The sequence below is a fragment of the Somniosus microcephalus genome, chromosome 11 (genome assembly GCF_052327205.1).
Source record: "Somniosus microcephalus isolate GS21.2 chromosome 11, FLI_Smic_1.0, whole genome shotgun sequence".
Taxonomy (NCBI): Eukaryota; Metazoa; Chordata; class Chondrichthyes; order Squaliformes; family Somniosidae; genus Somniosus; species Somniosus microcephalus.
The window spans coordinates 53481144-53500457 of NC_140997.1; the positions used below are offsets into that span (position 1 = coordinate 53481144).

Here is a 19314-nt window from a genome sequence, read left to right on the forward strand (position 1 = left end):
GAAACTTCTTTATGCAGGGTTGTTGGAACATGAACTGATTTACCACAGGGAATTGTAAAGGTACAAACCATTTCATCTTTTTAAGGGAAAATTGGATAAATATTTGAAGTAGAGGAATATAAAAGGCTATGGAGAGAGAGCCGGGCAGTGGGATTAATCTTGGATTTCTCTAGCAAAGAGCTGGCACAGACAAGCTGGCCCGAATAGATTCCTTCTGTGGTTCCAATTCTATGCAAGTTCAATCTGACTTTGGTGCAAGATGGAAAAAAAAACGGGAAAAAATTGGCGAGTTGCTGCAGTGCACCTTGTAGATGGTCCACACTGCAGCCACGGTACACCGGTGGTGGAGGAGTGAATGTTTAAGGTGGTGGATGGGGTGCCAATCAAGCGGGTTGCTTTGTCCTGGATGGTGCCAAGCTTCTTGAGTGTTGTTGGAGCTGCACTCATCCAGGCAAGTGGAGAGTATTCCATCACACTCCTTACTTGTGCCTTACAGATGGTGGAAAGGCTTTGGGGAGTCAGGAGGTGAGACACTCGCTGCAGAATACCCAGCCTCTGACCTGCCCTTGCTGCCACAGTATTTGTGTGTCTGGTCAATGGTGACCCCCAGGATGTTGATGGTGGGGGATTCGGCGATGGTAATGCCGTTGAATGTCAAGGGGCGGTGGTTATACTCGCTTTTGGATATAGTCATTGCCTGGCACTTCTGTGGCGCGAATGTTACCTGCCACTTATCAGCCCAAGCCTGAACGTCGTCCACGTCTTGATTGACCTTCAATCACCACAACCATCTTCCTTTACCCCAAATATAACTGCTACCCTTTGTTTAAGGCTCAAATGCTTTTGGATCAACTGTTTGATTTGACACCAGTTTTTGGGCCATTCACTTTGGTCCCCAATTTTAACATTCAAAGGCTGAAACACTTCGCTTAAGAACATAAGAATTAGGAGCAGGAATAGTCCATATGGCTCTTCGAGCCTGCTCCGCCATTCAATAAGATCATGGCTGATCTTCGACCTCAACTCCACTTTCCTGCCCTATCCCCATATCCCTCAATTCCCTTAGAATCCCAAAACCTATCTATCTCAGCCTTGAATATACTCAACGACTGAGCATCCACAGCTCTCTGGGGTAGAGAATTCCAAAAATTCACAGCCCTCTGGGTGAAAAAATTTCTCCTCATCTCAGTACTAAATGGCCGACCCCTTATCCTGAAACTGTGACCCCTAGTTCTAGACTCTCCAGCCAGGGGAAACAATCTCTCAGCGTCTACCCTGTCAATCCCCTTCAGAACCTTATATAGTTCAATAAGATCACCTCTCATTCTTCTAAACTCCAGAGAGTATAGGCCCAATCTACTCAATCTCTCCTCATGGGACAACCCTCTCACCAGGGATCAATCTAGTGAACCTTCGTTGCACCGCCTCTGACGCAAGTATATCCTTCCTTAGATAAGGAGACCAAAACTGTGCAGGGTTTCACCAGAGCCCTGTACAATCATAGTAAGACTTCCTTGCACTTAAGAGCAGGGATTAACATTGTGGAGAATGTTTGAGAGCAAAACATTAGAAGTGAAATTTGTCAATTAACATCGTTACGTCACCATACTAGTAAACATTTCCAAGTCAGTCTGATTGGTTCTCCCGTCCAGGAAGAAAGATGGATGTTCATTTCTGTTAAATCATAGCTTTTCCTGCATTTTGTTTTTAATTCAGTAACACAAATTGTGTATGTGTTTTTCTGCACTTGTGAATAAGTGCTGCATTTCTGACATGTTACGTGGGGTGGGGGGGGCGGTGCGGCGGTAAGGCGGGTGTGCTGGTTCAAGAAGACAACGTTTATTAATGGAAGTGATTGAAGTTGAAAATACCCATTTTTGTTCAATTCTTTTTAATACTGTGAACTAAAGAACTACAACACTATATTTGTTGGGTGTCTGGTTGCATTGTGAATAATATTCTCATTACTTGCGTGGCTCTGTCCACAATCGGACAGGGTCCCACCCACTTAGGTTCAAAGGCATGCTCCTTCATTAGATAGTTTAGGACCATGACCACATCTCACATCTCGCACCTGTTTTTTGTTGTTGACTTTTCCTGGCGTGCCAGGCCACGAACTCATTCGTCTTCTGATTTTTTCTATCATTGACTCTAGCCATTTCTGGTTGGCCGTCCCGTGTAAGAGTGGTGTGAGGAGATGGGCAGGTGTCCTCATTAACCATCCCGTCATAGCCTCTGAGGCAAGTATATAACTTGTGTTGCTATGTGGGGTTGCTCTTATGGCCATCAGGCAGATGGGTAACATGTTCACCCATTGTGTGGGGCAGTCTGCACGGAATTTTTTCCGCATTGTTTTAAGGGTTCAGTTGCCCCTTTCCACTACCCCCGATGATTGTGGGTGATGCACCACGTGCAATTTATGGGTGATTTTCATGCGTCGTTGGAGTTCTGAGAAGATTTTCCCGGTAAAGTGTAACCCCTGGTCGCTATCGACCTGAATTGGCATTCCCTGCCCGCGGACCACCTCACACAATAGTAGTGTTGCTGCTGTGAGGGCGGTGCTCATCTTACAGGGGAAGGCCTCAATCCATTTTGTGAATTTGTCTATCAGAGCCAGACAATATTTGTAGCCCGAGAGGGCCTATAAAGTCTATCTGAATGTGCGTCCAGGGCCCGGCCGGCGGGGGTGGTGGTTGCAATAGTGGCTGATTGGAATGATTGCCTGGGTTATGCGGGAGACATGGACGACACCTCTGAGTTCTGATCTCAAACTCCCCTTCACAGCCCGGGGTACCAGGTCATGGTGGATAGTTTGTCCAGGGTGGTCTTTGCTGAATAATGACCTCCTACGGGGTGAGCATGCAATAATTCAAATAACTCGTCTCCCATAGCTGGGGGGGACGCAGGCAACGCAAACACCAGGGGTGTCGCCATACATGAGGATGGGTGGCGGCGTGTCAGCTGCATCCTGGTAGAGGGAGATGAGTTGTGCCCAAGGGGTCGGAACCTACTGATGCCATACGATGACAACTGGGCCTGCAAGGAGGCTTACAACTGATGCAGGTAGTGGGTCGGGTTCCTGGGGTTTTTTCCACATGGGGCATCTATGGCGGCTTGCTTTGTGGCCTTGTCTGCCATAGAATTACCCTTGGCGAGTGATTCTGTGGAGCTCTAACTTTGCCTACATAGACGGGCCCCATTCGCTCTTGCAATACCACATCTAGGATCCAAAATAAGATGGCCTGCAGCAAGGGTTTACCGTCGGTATTGCAACAATTATTCTGCACATACCATGGTAAGGTCAGCAGGGTGTTGATAACACAGGCACTGTCTGACCAAATGTTAATGCTTTGAGAACTGGTAACTTGGATGGCAGTGACGAGTGCAGCCACCTTGGCGTACTGTGCAGAGTGAGGGATGCATCTGTACTGAATAATCTCGTTCGGTAGGACGATGGTGAACCCGGTACACGGTTTGCCAACCCTGTGAAACGATGATCCATTAATCTTTAATCGGTTCTGCCCGGACCGAAGGGGTGTGGAGATCCAGCGGGGGGAAGGGGCCATTCATGTGGCGGTCCGTTGTACAGGAGACGCTGAGGCAGCAAAGTAGTCTGTTTGGGCGTGACTTCCAAGTCGCGTTGAGTCAGGTCCAATGGCTCAGCCGAGCTGATGAGACCAGTGTGTCCCCTGGTCGGAACAGCAGGTTTAGGGGCGTGTGTGGACTGTGCAGTATCACTCGGTTGAACTCCGTGATGTAAGTGAAGTGTTTGACAGCCCAGAACGTGGCTAACAAGTGTCTTTTGCAGGCAGAGTAAGTCAGTTCAGCCCCCCTTAGGATTCTGGAAGCATATGCAATGGGAGTAATCTGCCCTGGTTTCCTTGGCATAGGATGGCAGCGAAGCTTTTCTCTGTGGCTCCCACTTCCATGCGGAAGGGCTTGTCGAGATTAGGTGAGATAAGACACATGGCCTGGACAGCAACGTTCTTCAATTGTGTTACTGCTTCCATACACCCCTCAGTCCAACCGGATTGGACCTGCTCGCCATCACCTTTAAGTAGTTCATAAAGTGGTGCTACAGTCTCCACGAATCGAGGGATGAAGGTCCGCTGATACCTCACCAGCCCGAGGAAAGAACGCAGGGCAGTCTTTGGAGTGGGCAGGGGTAGATGCTGGATGGTCTCAACCTTATGCTGGTCTGGGCTGATGCCGGACAATCCGATCCGGATGCCTAAAAAGGTGACAGTCTTGCACCAGTTGGGCCTTACACAGATGGACCTTCAGTCCAGCTCCCAAAAGTAGCCGCAATAGCTCTTGTAAGAGGGTTAAATGTTGGACGCAGCCTGTGGTGACAAGCAGGCGATCATCGACATACTGAAGCAAGCAGAAGGGCTGTGAAAAGCTCTTCAGGACCCCTGCCATACGTTTGTGGAAAATAGTGGGGGCATTATGGAACCCTTGCAGGAGGCACGTCCAGGTATAACTCTGGTCCTCAAAGGTAAACGCAAATTTGAACTGATTTTACTAGGATATTCCAAAAACCATTAGAGATATTGAGGGTGGAGAAGACAGAATATTTTTTAAATGGTGAGAAACTTAAATGTTGGTGTTCAGAGAGATTTGGGTGTCCTCGTGCAAGAAACACAGAAAACTAGTATGCACATACAGCAAACAATAAGGAAGGCAAATGGCATGTTGGCCATTATTGCAAGGGGGTTGGAGTATAACAGTTAGGAAGTCTTGCTACAATTGTACAGGGCCTTGGTGAGACCACACCTGGAGTACTGTGCACGGTTCTGGTCTCCTTATCTAAGGAAGGATATACTTGCTTTGGAGGTGGTGCAACGAAGGTTCACCAGATTGATTCCTGGGATGAGAGGGCTGTCCTATGATGAGAGATTGTGTAGAATGGGCCTATACTCTCTGGAGTTTCGAAGAATGAGAGGTGACCTCATTGAAACATACAAGATTCTGAAGGGAGTTTGACGGGGTAGATGCTGAGAGGTTGTTTCTCTTGGCTGGAGTGTCTAGAACTAGGGGGCTTAGTCTCAGGATAAGGGGTAGGCCATTTAAGACTAAGATGAGGAGGAATTTCTTCACTCAAAGGTTGTGAATCTTTGGAATTCTCTGCCCCAGAGGGCCGTGGATGCTGAGTCTTTGAGTATATTCAAGGCTGAGATAGATAGATTTTTGGACTCTATGGGGAATCAAGGGATATGGAGATCGGGCGGGAAAGTGGAGTTGAGGTCGATGATCAGCCCTGATCGTATTGAATGGCGGAGCAGGCTCGGGAGCCGTATGGCCTACTCCTGCTCTTACTACTTATGTTCTTATCTTATGTTCTTATGAACCACCGGGGGCACACGTGGGGGTGACTGAGTTGAGTTTGCGATAGTTAATAGTCAGTCGCCAGCTGTCATCCTGTTTTCTAACCGGCCAAACTGGGGAGTCAGTCGTGAACGTGCCTTTGCAAACAACACCCTGCTTTAACAATGACTCGATGGTGGCTGGAATATCCGGTATACTCTCGGCTGGGTAGGAGTACTGCTTGACGGGAGCAGGTACCGGTCTGTTAATCTCCTCGGGTCCGGTCATGTTTCTGTAATCATGTTTATGGGTTGCGAATACACCCGGCACCGACTCTAGGATCTCCGGTACCTCTGGGTCATCAGGGGTGGCTGGTTCGTACTCTGCGATTTTTTAATCGCGAACACCGAGTGCGCGCTAGACACCGGAGTAGGGGGTCCATTTTAAGGTTCCACCAGATGCAATTGTTTGTATAATCAATCACTGCTCGATAACTTTTGAGCACATCGCTACCCAGTAGTCCCTGCTGATTATGCATGGCCATCTAGATGGGAGACAGGACTGTGACTCGAACCCCGCCTATGTCTAGCTCTAAGGGGAGAGATCTTGTATAGTTGTCTGGGTTGAATTGTCAAAGCCTGATAGAACTTGGGGCACGCCCTTTGTAGGGTCGGGAGAGGGGTTCATGAATGATGGTGGTGGGGGAGCTGGAGATGACTAACATTAATTGTTGGTGGCCTCCAGGATCAATAGTACGGTCTACTTCCAATGTATCGGAGAGGGGAAGTCACCTCTCCCTGAGAGGCCTGCAGGAGTCACGGGAGGTGGAGCCGTTTGCTCAGGTTGCTGATGCACCACGGCAACCAGTCGAGTCCCCTGGCTAATCTGCACGGCCCCTATCGCTGCCTCCAGTCTCTCCAGGCGCTGCTCGACCGAGTCGGGACCCGTCTGTCTCAGAGGATAGCGGGAATCACTGTCGTTGTCAGTCTCAATGTGCGCTTATTGTGGCAGTAACAGGTTACAGTGGCCTAGGCGATTGCAAAGATAGCAACGTACCGGGACACCCTTTTCTGGCGCAGGAGCGTTAGGCGGCCCTGATCTCTGGCCAGGTAGCGTGCCCTCGACAGCTGCTATTTTAACTTTAGTGGGTGCTCTGGGGATATTGGCATGGGTCTGCTCCCAAGCAGTCCCGGAATGTGCGCACAGTTGTTCCCAGGGTGTGTCTTTGGAGATGTAAACGCCCAGCGCGTTACGGACTAATGGTTGGAGGCCGTTGAAAAAGAGGGTTTTGAAGCCGGGGAAGTTAAAGTCGTCCCCTCTGCCACCCCTAGTGCGCTGGAAGATGTCATGGAGCTTGTACGCGAAGGCATTCGGGCTTTCGGTAGGGCCCTGCTTGGTATTAGCCAGGAGCTGGTGGAAGTTGATGCCCTCCTCCCCTAGTGTTCTACATAGGTCCATCTCAATATCCTGTATCGGCTGTCACCCAGAATTTCCTGACCCATCCCTTTTAATTCTGAGGAACACGCAGCCAGGAGGACCTGTTTAAGGTCGTCCCCTTCTAGTTCCGGATGAGTGACCTTAAAAATCCTCCACCGCTGCCTGATGTCAAGGGGGCTGATGTTCATGTCCACCGTCCCTAGGTCATCCTTTAACGCCCTGACCTCCATGGCGGTAAGGGGCCTATACGTGGTTTCCCCCTCGTCATTAGTGGTCGAGGAGGGTTGGCTGCTGCCCGCTTCTTGGTCAGTCTGGTGCTTAGGCTGGCGTGCAACATTGGCTCGAGTGACCTCACTCACTGGTATCGTCTCATTTGCCTTACCATCCTTGTACAGTTGGGGTGAGAGGGGTCCTCAACTATGTTGTCCAAGCAAGGGCCGGGGTCTCTCGGTTTGGTTTTGGAGACAGCAGCCACCACTGCCTGCTGTTGGCCGATTTGTGCCTGAAGCTGTCAGATTTTCGCCAAACACGGGGCGCGGTCTGCTTCGGAGGTGGCGATGGTTCAGTGCTGGTCTAACTCCCTCAGAGCCCCCCTGACATCTTCTAACTCCTCACCTAGTCTGGTAGTCTCTGCCTGTAACTTGATATTTTGTTCTAGTTTTTGTTCCAGCTTTTTCTATGTATAACGCGCCCCGTCATGCGCTTCCTGTTTCCACCGTAGCTGATTGTGCAGGTTGGCAGTGCTTTCCTGCCAACCTTCGCTTTCTTTTTGTAGCTTGTCCACCTGTCCCTTTAACTCTTTGTTTTTCCTATTTAACTATGAGGCGTACAAGTGTGCTCCATAGGCCAACTTATCTCGGCATTTTTTGTAGCTTAAGCTTGTGCTTCTAGACATCCTTGGAGAGCCTGTCAAGAATGCAATCCTAGTTCCCATCACACTCGTCCAAGATTTTTAGAATGTCCGTCGCCCCAGGCGCACCTGCTTTCTCTGTCAGGCTATCTATCAACTGTTCCGTGATATGCTAATGCCATTGTATCTCTGGTTTCACTTATTTGACATTCTCTCTCTCTCTCTCTCTCTCTCTCTCTCTCTCTCTCACACACACACACAGAGGTCCCTACCCAGTCTTAGCGATGATCACACGCGGTCGACCAAGTCTTCCCGGTATGACTCCTGCTCTATGATCCCACTTCTGACACCACTGTAAGATTTGGATCACAGGTCACACACAGATTGCCAAAGGGTCTTAGGAGTCGTAGGGCTAAGGAGCAACAGTTCAAATGTAATCAAATACACCACGCAATCAGGATAGACACAGTAGACATACAACCTGTAACAGATGAGTGGTTTACTGGCCCCGGAACGGATGGACGGACATGGAGGCAGAACGGTGGTCTCGGATCCCTGCAGCCTGCGGCAGTTGTCTCTTCCTCTTTGATCGTCTCCCGAGCGGAGGTGTTAGGCCGAAGCTAGCATGAATCCACCTCAGGGAAGCTCTTTTCCCCCCCCCACCCGGCCCTTTCTGCCCGTTTGGCCCTTTCTGCCCATTTATATACCTTATTTTGAGGGCCAGTGGAGACCTTGTGTTAATCATTTGTTTAATCACTTTAACCCATTCAGTTGTCCAATTACAGAGGAATAGGTATGTACGGCAGACCCCTCCCAGTCTTGTGAAATCATTGCTCTGCTTATCTCTTGTTTGGACATCTTGCTACCTTCTTCTAGACAGCTTGTTTATCATGAGGTTCCTTACCCGACCTCTTATCAGGCCCAGCTATACCCACTTGAAGGCCTGTTCTGTGTTATGTCCTTGTAACGACCTCAGCTCTTTGTCAACTCCTTATCTGACATGATTAGAATTCTTCTGTGTCGTCAGCTTATCCTGGCTGCTGAGCTAGGCAAACCCATTTCTTTTATAAAACCATTATTTTTACAATTCACGATTTCTTACAGGGCCATGGGAAAGCCGCTGCTTGTGCAGCCATTGCTATAGTGACATGAGGGATGGGCTAATACGTTGAAAACTTTAAAATTAATACAAATTGCACGAATAGCTATGCTTCTTTCAGCTCACCTTGGGCTTTTGGATTGTTTGTCGATGCGTAACAGTGTAACTGAGTGACGTTTCTGAAGTGTTAATGCATTATTAAGCAGTTCTTTTATATCCCAGTCCTTTCTGACTAACTTTTTTTTAAAGAGAGTTTGTACATGTTTGTAAAAGCTTTTAATTAATTCTACTGTAAACAAACTTGCAGAATGGGCTTGTAAATGACAAATGAATTTCAGTATAGATATGTGTGAGGTGGTGCATTTTGGTAGGAGGAAGCTACTTACTCCTTGGAAAATAAGAGTCTAAATGGAGTAGAGGTGCAAAGGGATCAAGGGGTATAGATTCACAAATCATTAAAAGTTAGGTTGAAAAAACCATAAAAGTGCAAATAAAGTACTGGGGTTCATTTCTAGAGGAATGGAATTCAAAAGCAGCGAAGTTATGTTAAACTTCTATAAAACCTTGTAAAACATATAGGGAGCATTGGTTATGAGATTCCTTGGTGAAACCAAGTAACTGCAGCATTGCATTCATCTGCCATCCATTTATTTGGGTACTGATAAAGGTTGTGTGTGGTTTTAAAATTATTTGTATTTGGTATACTTAGGCACTGTGTAAAAACAGGTTGTTGGTACATGGAACTCTGGCTTCTGAAAGGTGTTCATGTTTAGCTCATTCAATATAAAGCAAAAAAGGGGATTGGCATCATTGAAGAGAGAGATGCGGATTTCACACGGATAGCAACAGTCAGTTTGTTCAACTGACACGTTTCAGGATCTTGGGATTCCTGTCAATAGGATGTTCAACGAGGACATGCAAAAGGATTTTGATATACGAATGTTGATGTACGAGAAATGTAAACTTGTGTGTGTAAGAATTGGCTGAAGGATGGTGCATTGACTGGAGACTACCATATAAGGCAATGCCAGTTCTGGTTTGATAGAGAGCAGTGTATAAAAAAAGAAACTTGTGTTAAGTTTGAGGAGAGAGAAACCTACAAGAATTGAGCGCTTGCCTACGTTCATAATTCCGCTTGTAAATTGTGTTATACTCTGAAGAAATTATACTCCGCTTTTAGATTGTTAATGTTAAAATAGGAAAAATAAAGTGATTATATCCATAAGACTGAATTCTTTACTACTCAACTGAACAACAGAAGATTGTTTAAAACTACACAGGTCCTGCAGACTGTCCAATGCTGCAAGATCTGTGCTAGCACTGCTGGTACAAGTCTTGCACAACTGACTGACCTGCCAGGATCGCTACGGTCAGTGGCTGAGCAGATTTTTTTTTTAACTGGCTTCTCCTGGCAGCTGGCCTTAGCAAATCTGCCAGATTCACCAAGTCCACAAGCACGGAGCCCTTCTCCTGTTGTTAGATTTTTTGCTGTCTAGTTGTAAATTTCAGGAGGGGGAAAGCAAAAGCTAGCACATAGAGAGAGAGGAGAGCAAGCAAGCAGAAGCTGACGTTCAGCGGGAGAGATCTAGTTACTTTAACCGCTGAAAAGAGTGGGACTGGAAGTACGAGGTTGGACTGGATCCAGCTGAGGTCACACCAGAGACTTCGCGGGTTGCATTTGGCCAATGGGTATTATAATGAGGGGGGCCTCAATTCTCCATGTGTAACGGGATCAAGTTCATGGGGTTTTTGTATTGTTGGAAACGAGGATGTTGTGCAAAATTGGTTGGACTGGCTGGATACATTTAATTCTTTGAGAACACTGCTAGGTCCATGTCATTGTACAAGGAATAAAATTAAGGTGTGGAAAGTCTCTCGCTTCAGATCATAATCTCTATTATAAAAGCAGCAATTGCAGTGCTGAATTATAATTAGCTTGGGTAATATAACAATTTTATGATTTCATGCTAAATTTAATGCCATTATTGTCAGTCTTCCCCCATCTTGAAACTAAAGCACTCTCTCTTCTACCCACCACCAGCACTCTGCCCTTAAAATTGCTGCCAAATTGCATTATGTTGGTGAAAAGGGTTATATTGTCTTTTTTGAAATATTTCAGGAGGAGGAATTTAAATGGTTATTGCGGGAAGAAGTTCACGCTGTCCTTAAACAGCTGAAGGATATTCTTAAGGTAATTTACATCTCTATTTGGATCAATGCACAGGAGACTGAGTTGAAATATCCCATTAACAGTCGCACACAAGCTAGGTGTACAAATATACATTCAGTTAATACTTAAAGTTACAGGGTCCCGTAACGAAACACATCATTTTAATTATTTACCCTTGGTGTAAGTTGGGAGCTTTTGTTTCCCCATTTGGTCTGTTCAAAATATTTACTTTTCCCTATCTGTTGTCATTGTAGTTAAGGGTGAAAAAACACAGGTCATCACTATGTATGCACATTGTTTACTTAACAATAACAGGCTCCACTCCAAAAATATAATGGCTTAAAATGTAGATTAAAATGTTCTTGTTTTGGAGATGCACTTTATTTTTCAAACTTAATAAACAGCCATTCGGGGATCTAACCACAATAGTATTGTGGAAGAGTTCAAATTCTCCTTACAATTCATACCTCGTGTTGAGTTCTCTTTTGACTTGCATCATTACAGTAACATTGCTAGGCATCGACATAAACATAGATGCATTTGGTCACTCAATATTTCAGGATTATTTTAACTTTTCTGCTGTTTCCATGTCAAGCCTTTTAGCCCACTAACATTGTCAGATTATCTGCAGTTTAACGGTTAGGATTTTTTTTCATTCCTGGTTAATGGAAGATTCATAGAAACATAGAAGATAGGAGTAGGCCATTCGGCCCCTCGAGCCTGCCCCGCCATTCAATGAGATCATGGCTGATCATCCAAATTCAGTACCCTGTCCCTGCTTTCTCCCCATACCCCTTAATCCCTTTAGCCTTAAGAAATATATCCAACTCCTTCTTGAATATATTTAATGAATTGGCCTTTACTGCCTTCTGTGGTAGAGAATCCCACAGGTTCACCACTCTCTGGGTGAAGAAATTCCTCCTCATTTCTGTCCTAAATGGCTTACCCCTTATCCTTAGACTGTGACCCCTGGTTCTGGACTCCCTGACCATCGGGAACATCTAGTCCAGTCCTGTCAGAATTTTATAAGTTTCAATGAGATCCCCTCTCCTAAACTCCAGCGAGTATAAGCCCAATCAGCCCAATCGACCCAATCTCTCCTCGTACGTCATTCCTGCCATCCCAGGTATCAGCCTGGTGAATCTTCGCTGAACTCCCTCCATAGCAAGAACATCCTTCCTCAGATAAGGCGACCAAAACAGCACACAATACTCAAGATGTGGTCTCACCAAGGCCCTGTACAACTGCAGCAAGACATCCTTGTTCCTGTACTCAAACCCTCTCGCTACAAAGGCCAATATACCATTTGCCGCCTTAACCGCCTGCTGCACCTGCATGCTTACCTTCAGCGACTGGTGCACAAGGACACCCAGGTCTCGTTGCACTTCCCCTTCTCCCAATCTATTGCCATTCAGATAATAATCTGCCTTCCTGTTTTTGACACCAAAGTGGATAACCTCGCATTTATCCACGTTATATTGCATCTGCCATGCTTCTGCCCAATCACCCAACCTGTCCAAATCATCTGGAGTTTCTCGGCATCCTCCTCACAGCACACACGCCCACCCAGCTTTGTGTCGTCTGCAAACTTGGAGATATTACATCTAGTTCCCTCGTCTAGATCATTAATATATATTGTGAATAGCTGGGATCCAAGGACCGATCCTTGCGGTACCCCACTAGTCACTGCCTGCCACTCGGAAAAAGACCCGTTTATTCCAACTCTTTACTTTCTGTCTGCCAACCAGTTCTCTATCCAAGTCAATACCTTGCCCCCAATCCCATGTGCCTTAACTTTACACGCTAATCTCCTATGCGGGACCTTATCGAAAGCCTTTTGAAAGTCCAAATACACCACATCCACTGGTTCTCCCTTATCTATTTTACCAGTTACATCCTCAAAAAATTCCAGTAGATTAGTCAAGCACGATTTACCTTTTGTAAATCCATGTTGACTTTGTCCGATCCTGTCACTGTTTTCCAATTACTCTGCTATTACATCTTTTATAATGGACTCTAGCATTTTCCCCACTACCGATGTCAGGCTTACCGGTCTGTAATTCCCCGTTTTCTCTCTACCACCTTTTTTGAATAGTGGGGTACCATTAGCTACCCTCCAATCCATGGGTACTGTTCCAAATTCCATCGAATGTTGGAAGATGACCAGCAATGCATCTACTATTTCTAGGGCCACTTCCTTAAGTACCCTAGGATGTAGATTATCAGGCCCTGGGGATTTATCGGCCTTCAATCCCGTCAATTTCCCTAACACCATTTCCCTACAAATACTGATTTCTTTCAGTTCCTCCCTTTCATCAGACCCTATGTTCCCCGACATCTCTGGGAGGTTATTTGTGCCCTCCTTTGTAAAGACAGAACCAAAATATGTATTTAATTGGTCTTGCATTTCTTTGTTCCCCATTATAAATTCACCTGATTCTGACTGCAAGGGACCCACGCTTGACTTCACCAATCTTTTTCTCTTCACATATCTATAAAAGCTTTTACATTCAGTTTTTATGTTCCCTGGAAGCTTACTCTCATACTCTATTTTCCCCTTCTTAATTAATCCCTTTGTCCTTCTTTGTTGAATCCTAAGCTGCTCCCAATCCTCAGGTTTACTGCTTTTTCTGGCCAATTTAGATATCCTCTCCTTGGATATTCTATTTTGTGTTTATTTTTTGAGAGAAGAGATGGATCTTAAAATCATCATGGTGATACTGAAGCGTTAATCAAAGTGAGTGGTAGAATTAATCAGTGGTATAAAATAACACCCCCTTCTCAGTGTATTGACGAATGAAGTCCACTGCAGTACTGCGGAACTATTACATATTCATGTTTATTCAAACATCACCAGTACTTTTGAGATGTTCAATGACCAAGGATCACTAAAGTCGGTCTTAATATCACCTGTTTGAAGACCCAAGTCTTTTCGAATGTTTTTAGGCCCTATTTTTGGGGTGAAAAACTGGGGGAAATGAAGGGGGGAAAATTTGGACCCAAAATACCAAACAGTAAACTTGTGAAAAGGAAGCCAAAATCATTTTTTATTTGCAACATGACTAGAATTCAATTTAAAAGAAAAAACACAGGTAAGCAAAATCACAATCCAGTTTTTTATACAATTCATGGACACCACTTTTCTGGGCCTCAATGGCAGTTCTAGCAAACCAATACACAGTATACCATCCAGATTAAAATAGGTTTTTGACTCTGTATTGGAAATAGCATTTGTTTTAGCAAAGTAATCCTGCTATCAGAGTATTCCTGGGCTCTCCAGATTGTTTATGCAGTCTGGTGGCATTAGCTTAATTGTTGTCAGCCAGCTATTGTAATCCTCACATTTGTAGAGAAATGCATTTCTGCAGCCAAAGTATGCTTCGGACACGATGATGCCCTGTCTGATCAGGACCATCATCTCATTAATTCATCACTGAAACTGCCCAAGAGAACAGTCTCAATTTTCAGAACTCACCTCAATTCCCTTGAGTTTTGTGCTGAAGATCAGGTCCTAAAATGTTAGTGTTGTAATCATGCACGTTGAACGATGTGCGTGAGCACAAACTGTACAACACGTACATTACGCAATGCGCGCAATACCATCAATTATGTGACTTCCGCATGTCTTGGGACCCGATTTTCAGTGCAAAAATCGAGGAGAATTCTGGCATTTTAATCCTATAATCGGGAGAGAATCAGTTTTAACCAATTCACCAAATCACAATTTGTGGGTGGAAATCGGTAAAAACTAAAGTTAATGATCATCAACAGAAAAGGCACGTGGGCAATCTGTAGTTAATGTAAATGTAATGCTGTTGCTTAACAAAGCCCTTGGTTTGCTTTTTTCTTTCTCACTAACAATGGACTCCTATTGCACAGGAGGCCTCCCGACGCTTTACTCTGACAGCTTCTGGACCTGAATGTCAAACTCGACAGGAGAACTTCAAATTGGGAAGCTCAGTGTAAGCAGTTGACTTTAGTTTGTGCTGTGCTTAATGGGAGATGATGATTTTCACTGGCTATAAAAAGCTACCTGTCTTGGTACCTAGTATTAGACACCTGAACTACAAAGGGAGACTGCAGAGAAGGTAAGACTGAGAGGGGATCTTATTGAGATTTTCAAGATCCTTAAGGGCATCAACAAATTGAATCCTAAGCAACATGTTACCGTGGCCTCCAGAATGATGGAGGAAGCCGAGAAGAGGGAAATGAATGGACAGCATAGATCTTAACTGTTACACGCAGAGGGTGCTTGAAATATTTGAAATGACCTGCCCAGGGAGATGATTGAGACTGATGAGTAATTTTAAGAGGGAAGTTGTCTAGAAAATACATTGGAAGATAAAGGTTGTGAACTTTGTATTCTGTTGTTGAAATATGGGACTGGCCTGATGGAGCAAAATGGTCTTGTCTGGTCGTGTACATTCCTAGTTTACATGCTTAAATTTGAATAACATTTAGGTGTGAATCCCTTGATCCTTTGAGCTTCAGTTATTTCTTAGTGGAAGTACATGGGTGAATCTTAGTGGAAGTGTGCTTATTAAAACGGCAAAACATTAGGAGAAGGTGATTTTTAGTGACTTAATATGAAGATATGTAAAATTGTATTCCAAGTTGGCCATTGTCTGGAAATGAAGCAATAACCATTTAAATTTTGTTCTTCAGCTGAACACTTTTTATGAAATAATACCGTGCCATTCATGTAGAAAGGACTTATGAAATATACTGGACGTCCTGCTGGTGGTGCTGTCCAGGGAGAGTATAAATACTCGGGCACGGGCCCAGCTTGCTCAGGGACATTTTGTAAACAGGAATTAGTGAAGGATAACTAGACTTCCATGTTGTGAAACAGTCGATTGAAGCCTTGTTTAATACTCTGACCAAGTGCCTAGTAGTTTTCTTACGTCAAGTACCATGCTTGCTGTTAATATTGAGAATTAGGATGTAGCACCAGCTGCAGACAATCCTGCACCGTGTACTATTCTGGGTGAGACAACTGTTTGAATTAAATGATTGCCAAAGATGTCTTGGAAGCAGGAAATATAATTTACTGTTTGAAGTAATTGTGCAATGCTTTCCTATCTAGAAATCAGGAAGAGTGAGGTCCCGTGATTAAATAATGTTGTTATCAGTCTGTTCGTCACAATCTTCTATGGATAATCATGAAATTATTTTTTATTCCGTGTATATAGACCATACATACAAATAGTATTGTTTTTTTCCAGGAATAAACATAAATTTAAATCCAACCCACTTGAGTTATACACCATGGTATGAATGTTTTCTGAGATTTGTTTTCTTTTCCAGCACAGACCAGGTGAAGGGTGTTCTTACCTTGCAGGGAGATGCACTGACTCAAGCTGTGAGTACATATAAAATAGGAATGAATATGGGTATCATAGACTCAAATAATATGATTTACGACTGAATATGAATACATTTTCAGTTAAAATGAATAAATCATTCTACTTGAATTGAATGTGTGTGTGTGTGCATATAGCAAACCAGTCCTTTGAAAGTAACTCCATGTTGAATTTTCCTGGTTGTGAAAATGTACACACCTTGCCATGTTTGAATTTTTTCTTTAATGGTGATCTGGCAAAGCTGACACCGTGTTACACAGACGTACATAAAATCGTGACACAATTAGGAGAGTATGGCCTAGAAATTGGGTTGGTAGCGCCGGCGCTGAGCGCCTAAAGAGACCTAGAATTGGGGCGAAGCGCTATGTTGGGGCGGACGCTATGAAGATAGCGCCAACTCAGATATTGACTCTACATTTAGCGCCTGCGCTAAGTGTTTGCGCCCGTCCGCGAGCGCAAGCAGCTCATGACGTCATTTCAGTGTGCAACGCCTTTTAGGAGTGCCTGAGCGCATATTGGGTGGCGCCCGGAGCCTTAGCGCCCAGCGCTATTAGTGACAGTTCGAGGGAGGGCTAACGGGCCCTTCTCGGAGTAGGGGGGCGCTATTTAAAGGGGACAGCTCTACTGCAGAATCTTCTGCCACTTGGCCTGCTCATTGCGCTCACAGCTAGAGAGAGTTGGCGAGCTAATGTGGAGCGGAGTTCTGGGATTTGAGCTTTACAGTACTTGGTACCTTCAACCCTGTCCGAAGCACTTGCACCACTACACCTAAAAGCCTTTTGACCAACTGGCATCGGAATGGAAGCTTGTTTGGAGGGCGACGGACCTCATCTGCACTCTGTGCAGCAGTCATGACGACCTGCCTTGCCCTGCGGGGAGACGGTGGCCGAACTTGCCTATCCCCCCTGCGTTGCTCCATGCCGCTTGGTCCGGCAACTGGTTCATCCTCAGAGCCACCGCCCCTCCCCTCCAGGGGACTACTATCCCCAGTCTGCAGATATCTCCGCTCCCCGGATCCTGCAATGGCTGGTCCGGATTCCTCCTGGTCCTCGCCTCCGGTGGCACTGGCACTGGCAGCTTCAGCGCGTTGAGCCCGAGTTGGTGCTGCTTCATCTGAAAGTGGGAGGTGGAAGAGTGGCTTTAGCAAAAGGACAGGTTTGCTGAAAGGCATGCCAGATTATGGCTGCACACTGAGGATGCATGCTGGCGGGGGGACCAAGTGGAAGGCAACAGGTGGAAAAGGTGAGAGTCTTACCCTCGCTGTCGGTAATTGGGTCGTCCGATGCAGTGGTCACAGGACCAGACAGACGTCCTCCAAGTATCTGGTATCTGGTGCACTCTCTCCTCCAGATCTGAGAGAGTGACCACTTGTGCAGGTCCGCCACCGGTTCGACGCTGCTCCTTTCTAATCTGTGCCATCTTGGACTGCAGGGGAAAGAGGGGGAGGTTCTGTTACATGAGGCCTTGAGACCTCATCGCATGCCCCCCATGGTGCAAGAGCCCTTACATGAGGCCTTGAGACATCTGTCCATGTGTGTGGCCAGAAAGGGCCATGGGTGCATACTGACAGATGGCCATTGGCGCATCATTGCAGCAGGGTGCCCGAAGTCAGCTGCAGATGGAGGGAAGCACAAGTTTGGTTAAACCATCACTCGCCCTAACGATCCGTGTGAGGTCGTTGAATTTCTTCCTGCACTGAACAGGGGTCCTGGTCGCCATGCTGCTGGAATTCACCCTCACAGCAACCTCCCTCCAAGATCGTCGATAAGCCTTCTGATTTGGCCTCTTGCCATTATCCGGATACAGGACCTCTCGACGGTGTTCAACTGCAGCCACCAAGTGGTCCAGAGCCTCAGTGCTGAAGTGCTCTGCTCTCTGCCTAACCTTCTCCATAATGCACAAGTTTCTAACGCCAGACAAGGGCGAGCGCCGAATCTGAGGCCTACAGGGCGTTGGGTGTTTAAGCTCAGTCTGACTGACCCGCCCCTTTAAGAGCCGGCTGGCGCCTGTAGGTCTCGTGCTTTCCCGTAATTGAGTTCACCTGCGCTGCGCCCGTCCGCGTCGATATTGAGTAGCGCCTGACCTTTTGCGCCTTAAGAGCACCGTGCAACGGCTGATTTAGCGCCTCAATCCCCTTTGGGGGCGATGCAACCCAATATCGCGCCAGGCGGCGATAAGTTTCGTCTAGCTATAAACTTTGCGCATCGCCAGTTCTAACGCCTCAAGCGGGGCTATACCCAATTTCTAGGCCTATAAGCCTTGCAGACAAAGCAGAAACTTGTTGCCTCCATCCACAAGGGTGGGAAAATTGAAGAATTGTCCTCAACCTACTCATGGACAACACCCAGGATCATCATTAAAGTAACAATTTAATTCACTTAATATCGCTAATTATTGTGCTGTATTGACATTTAGATGTTGAAAATATAGCTTTTCAATTCTGAATTCTTTGAGTATGAATTCAAGGCAGAGAAGTGTCGATCCACCATGTTTGAGCACGTGCAATATTAAACCATTTAGAATTCTGTATTTTCGGATGTGTTTGAACACTGTATTCCATGTCCCTTTGACTTTTAAAAGTATTATGGTGCTAACCACTTGCATTTGAAACCAGAGTAAATTCCAAAACACTGTAGGAGATTTAAACTCACATTTTCCAGAATAACGTGCCTTTTTAGAGAGAGAATTGATGCAGTAGTGCAGTGTGTTAGAGCACCAATGTTGAGCACTGTAGATGCCCAAGCACCTGAGCGGTTGAGTTAACGCCGGGAGGGGCCTAGCAGAAACCAGTTGCCTCCATACGCAAGAAAGGAGAGAAAATTAGAAAAGAATTGCCCTCGGCCAATTCGCACACAGCTCCCAGAGGCAGGTTCAGACAGCACCAACGAATCCAGGCAGCAATTGGTCCGTTTGGTGAGGGAGGAGGGGAGGAAGAAAAGAGCAACAGCGTGGCAACCGTAAGAGTAATTTTCCCCTTTTTTAAAATATCCTTGGGACCACAATGATGTGTTTTTGCTCAAATAAACAGTGGTTGATGGAATGGCTAATTGCTTTTATTTGAACTTTATTTTTTGGCCCTGTGATATGG

General features: G+C 45.8%; 1 protein-coding gene across 3 annotated transcripts in view; it reads left to right on the forward strand.

The window, feature by feature from the left end:
- The window catches only part of rogdi (rogdi atypical leucine zipper), a 43295-nt gene that overhangs the window by 3874 nt on the left and 20107 nt on the right, over positions 1-19314 (forward strand). For 2 of the 3 annotated variants that reach the window (XM_086000665.1, XM_086000664.1), the window contains exons 2-4: positions 10813-10884; positions 14743-14825; positions 16171-16225. In XM_086000665.1, coding sequence (XP_085856791.1) covers positions 10813-10884; positions 14743-14825; positions 16171-16225 — 210 coding nt within the window. The other variant, XM_086000666.1, reaches the window with a different exon arrangement.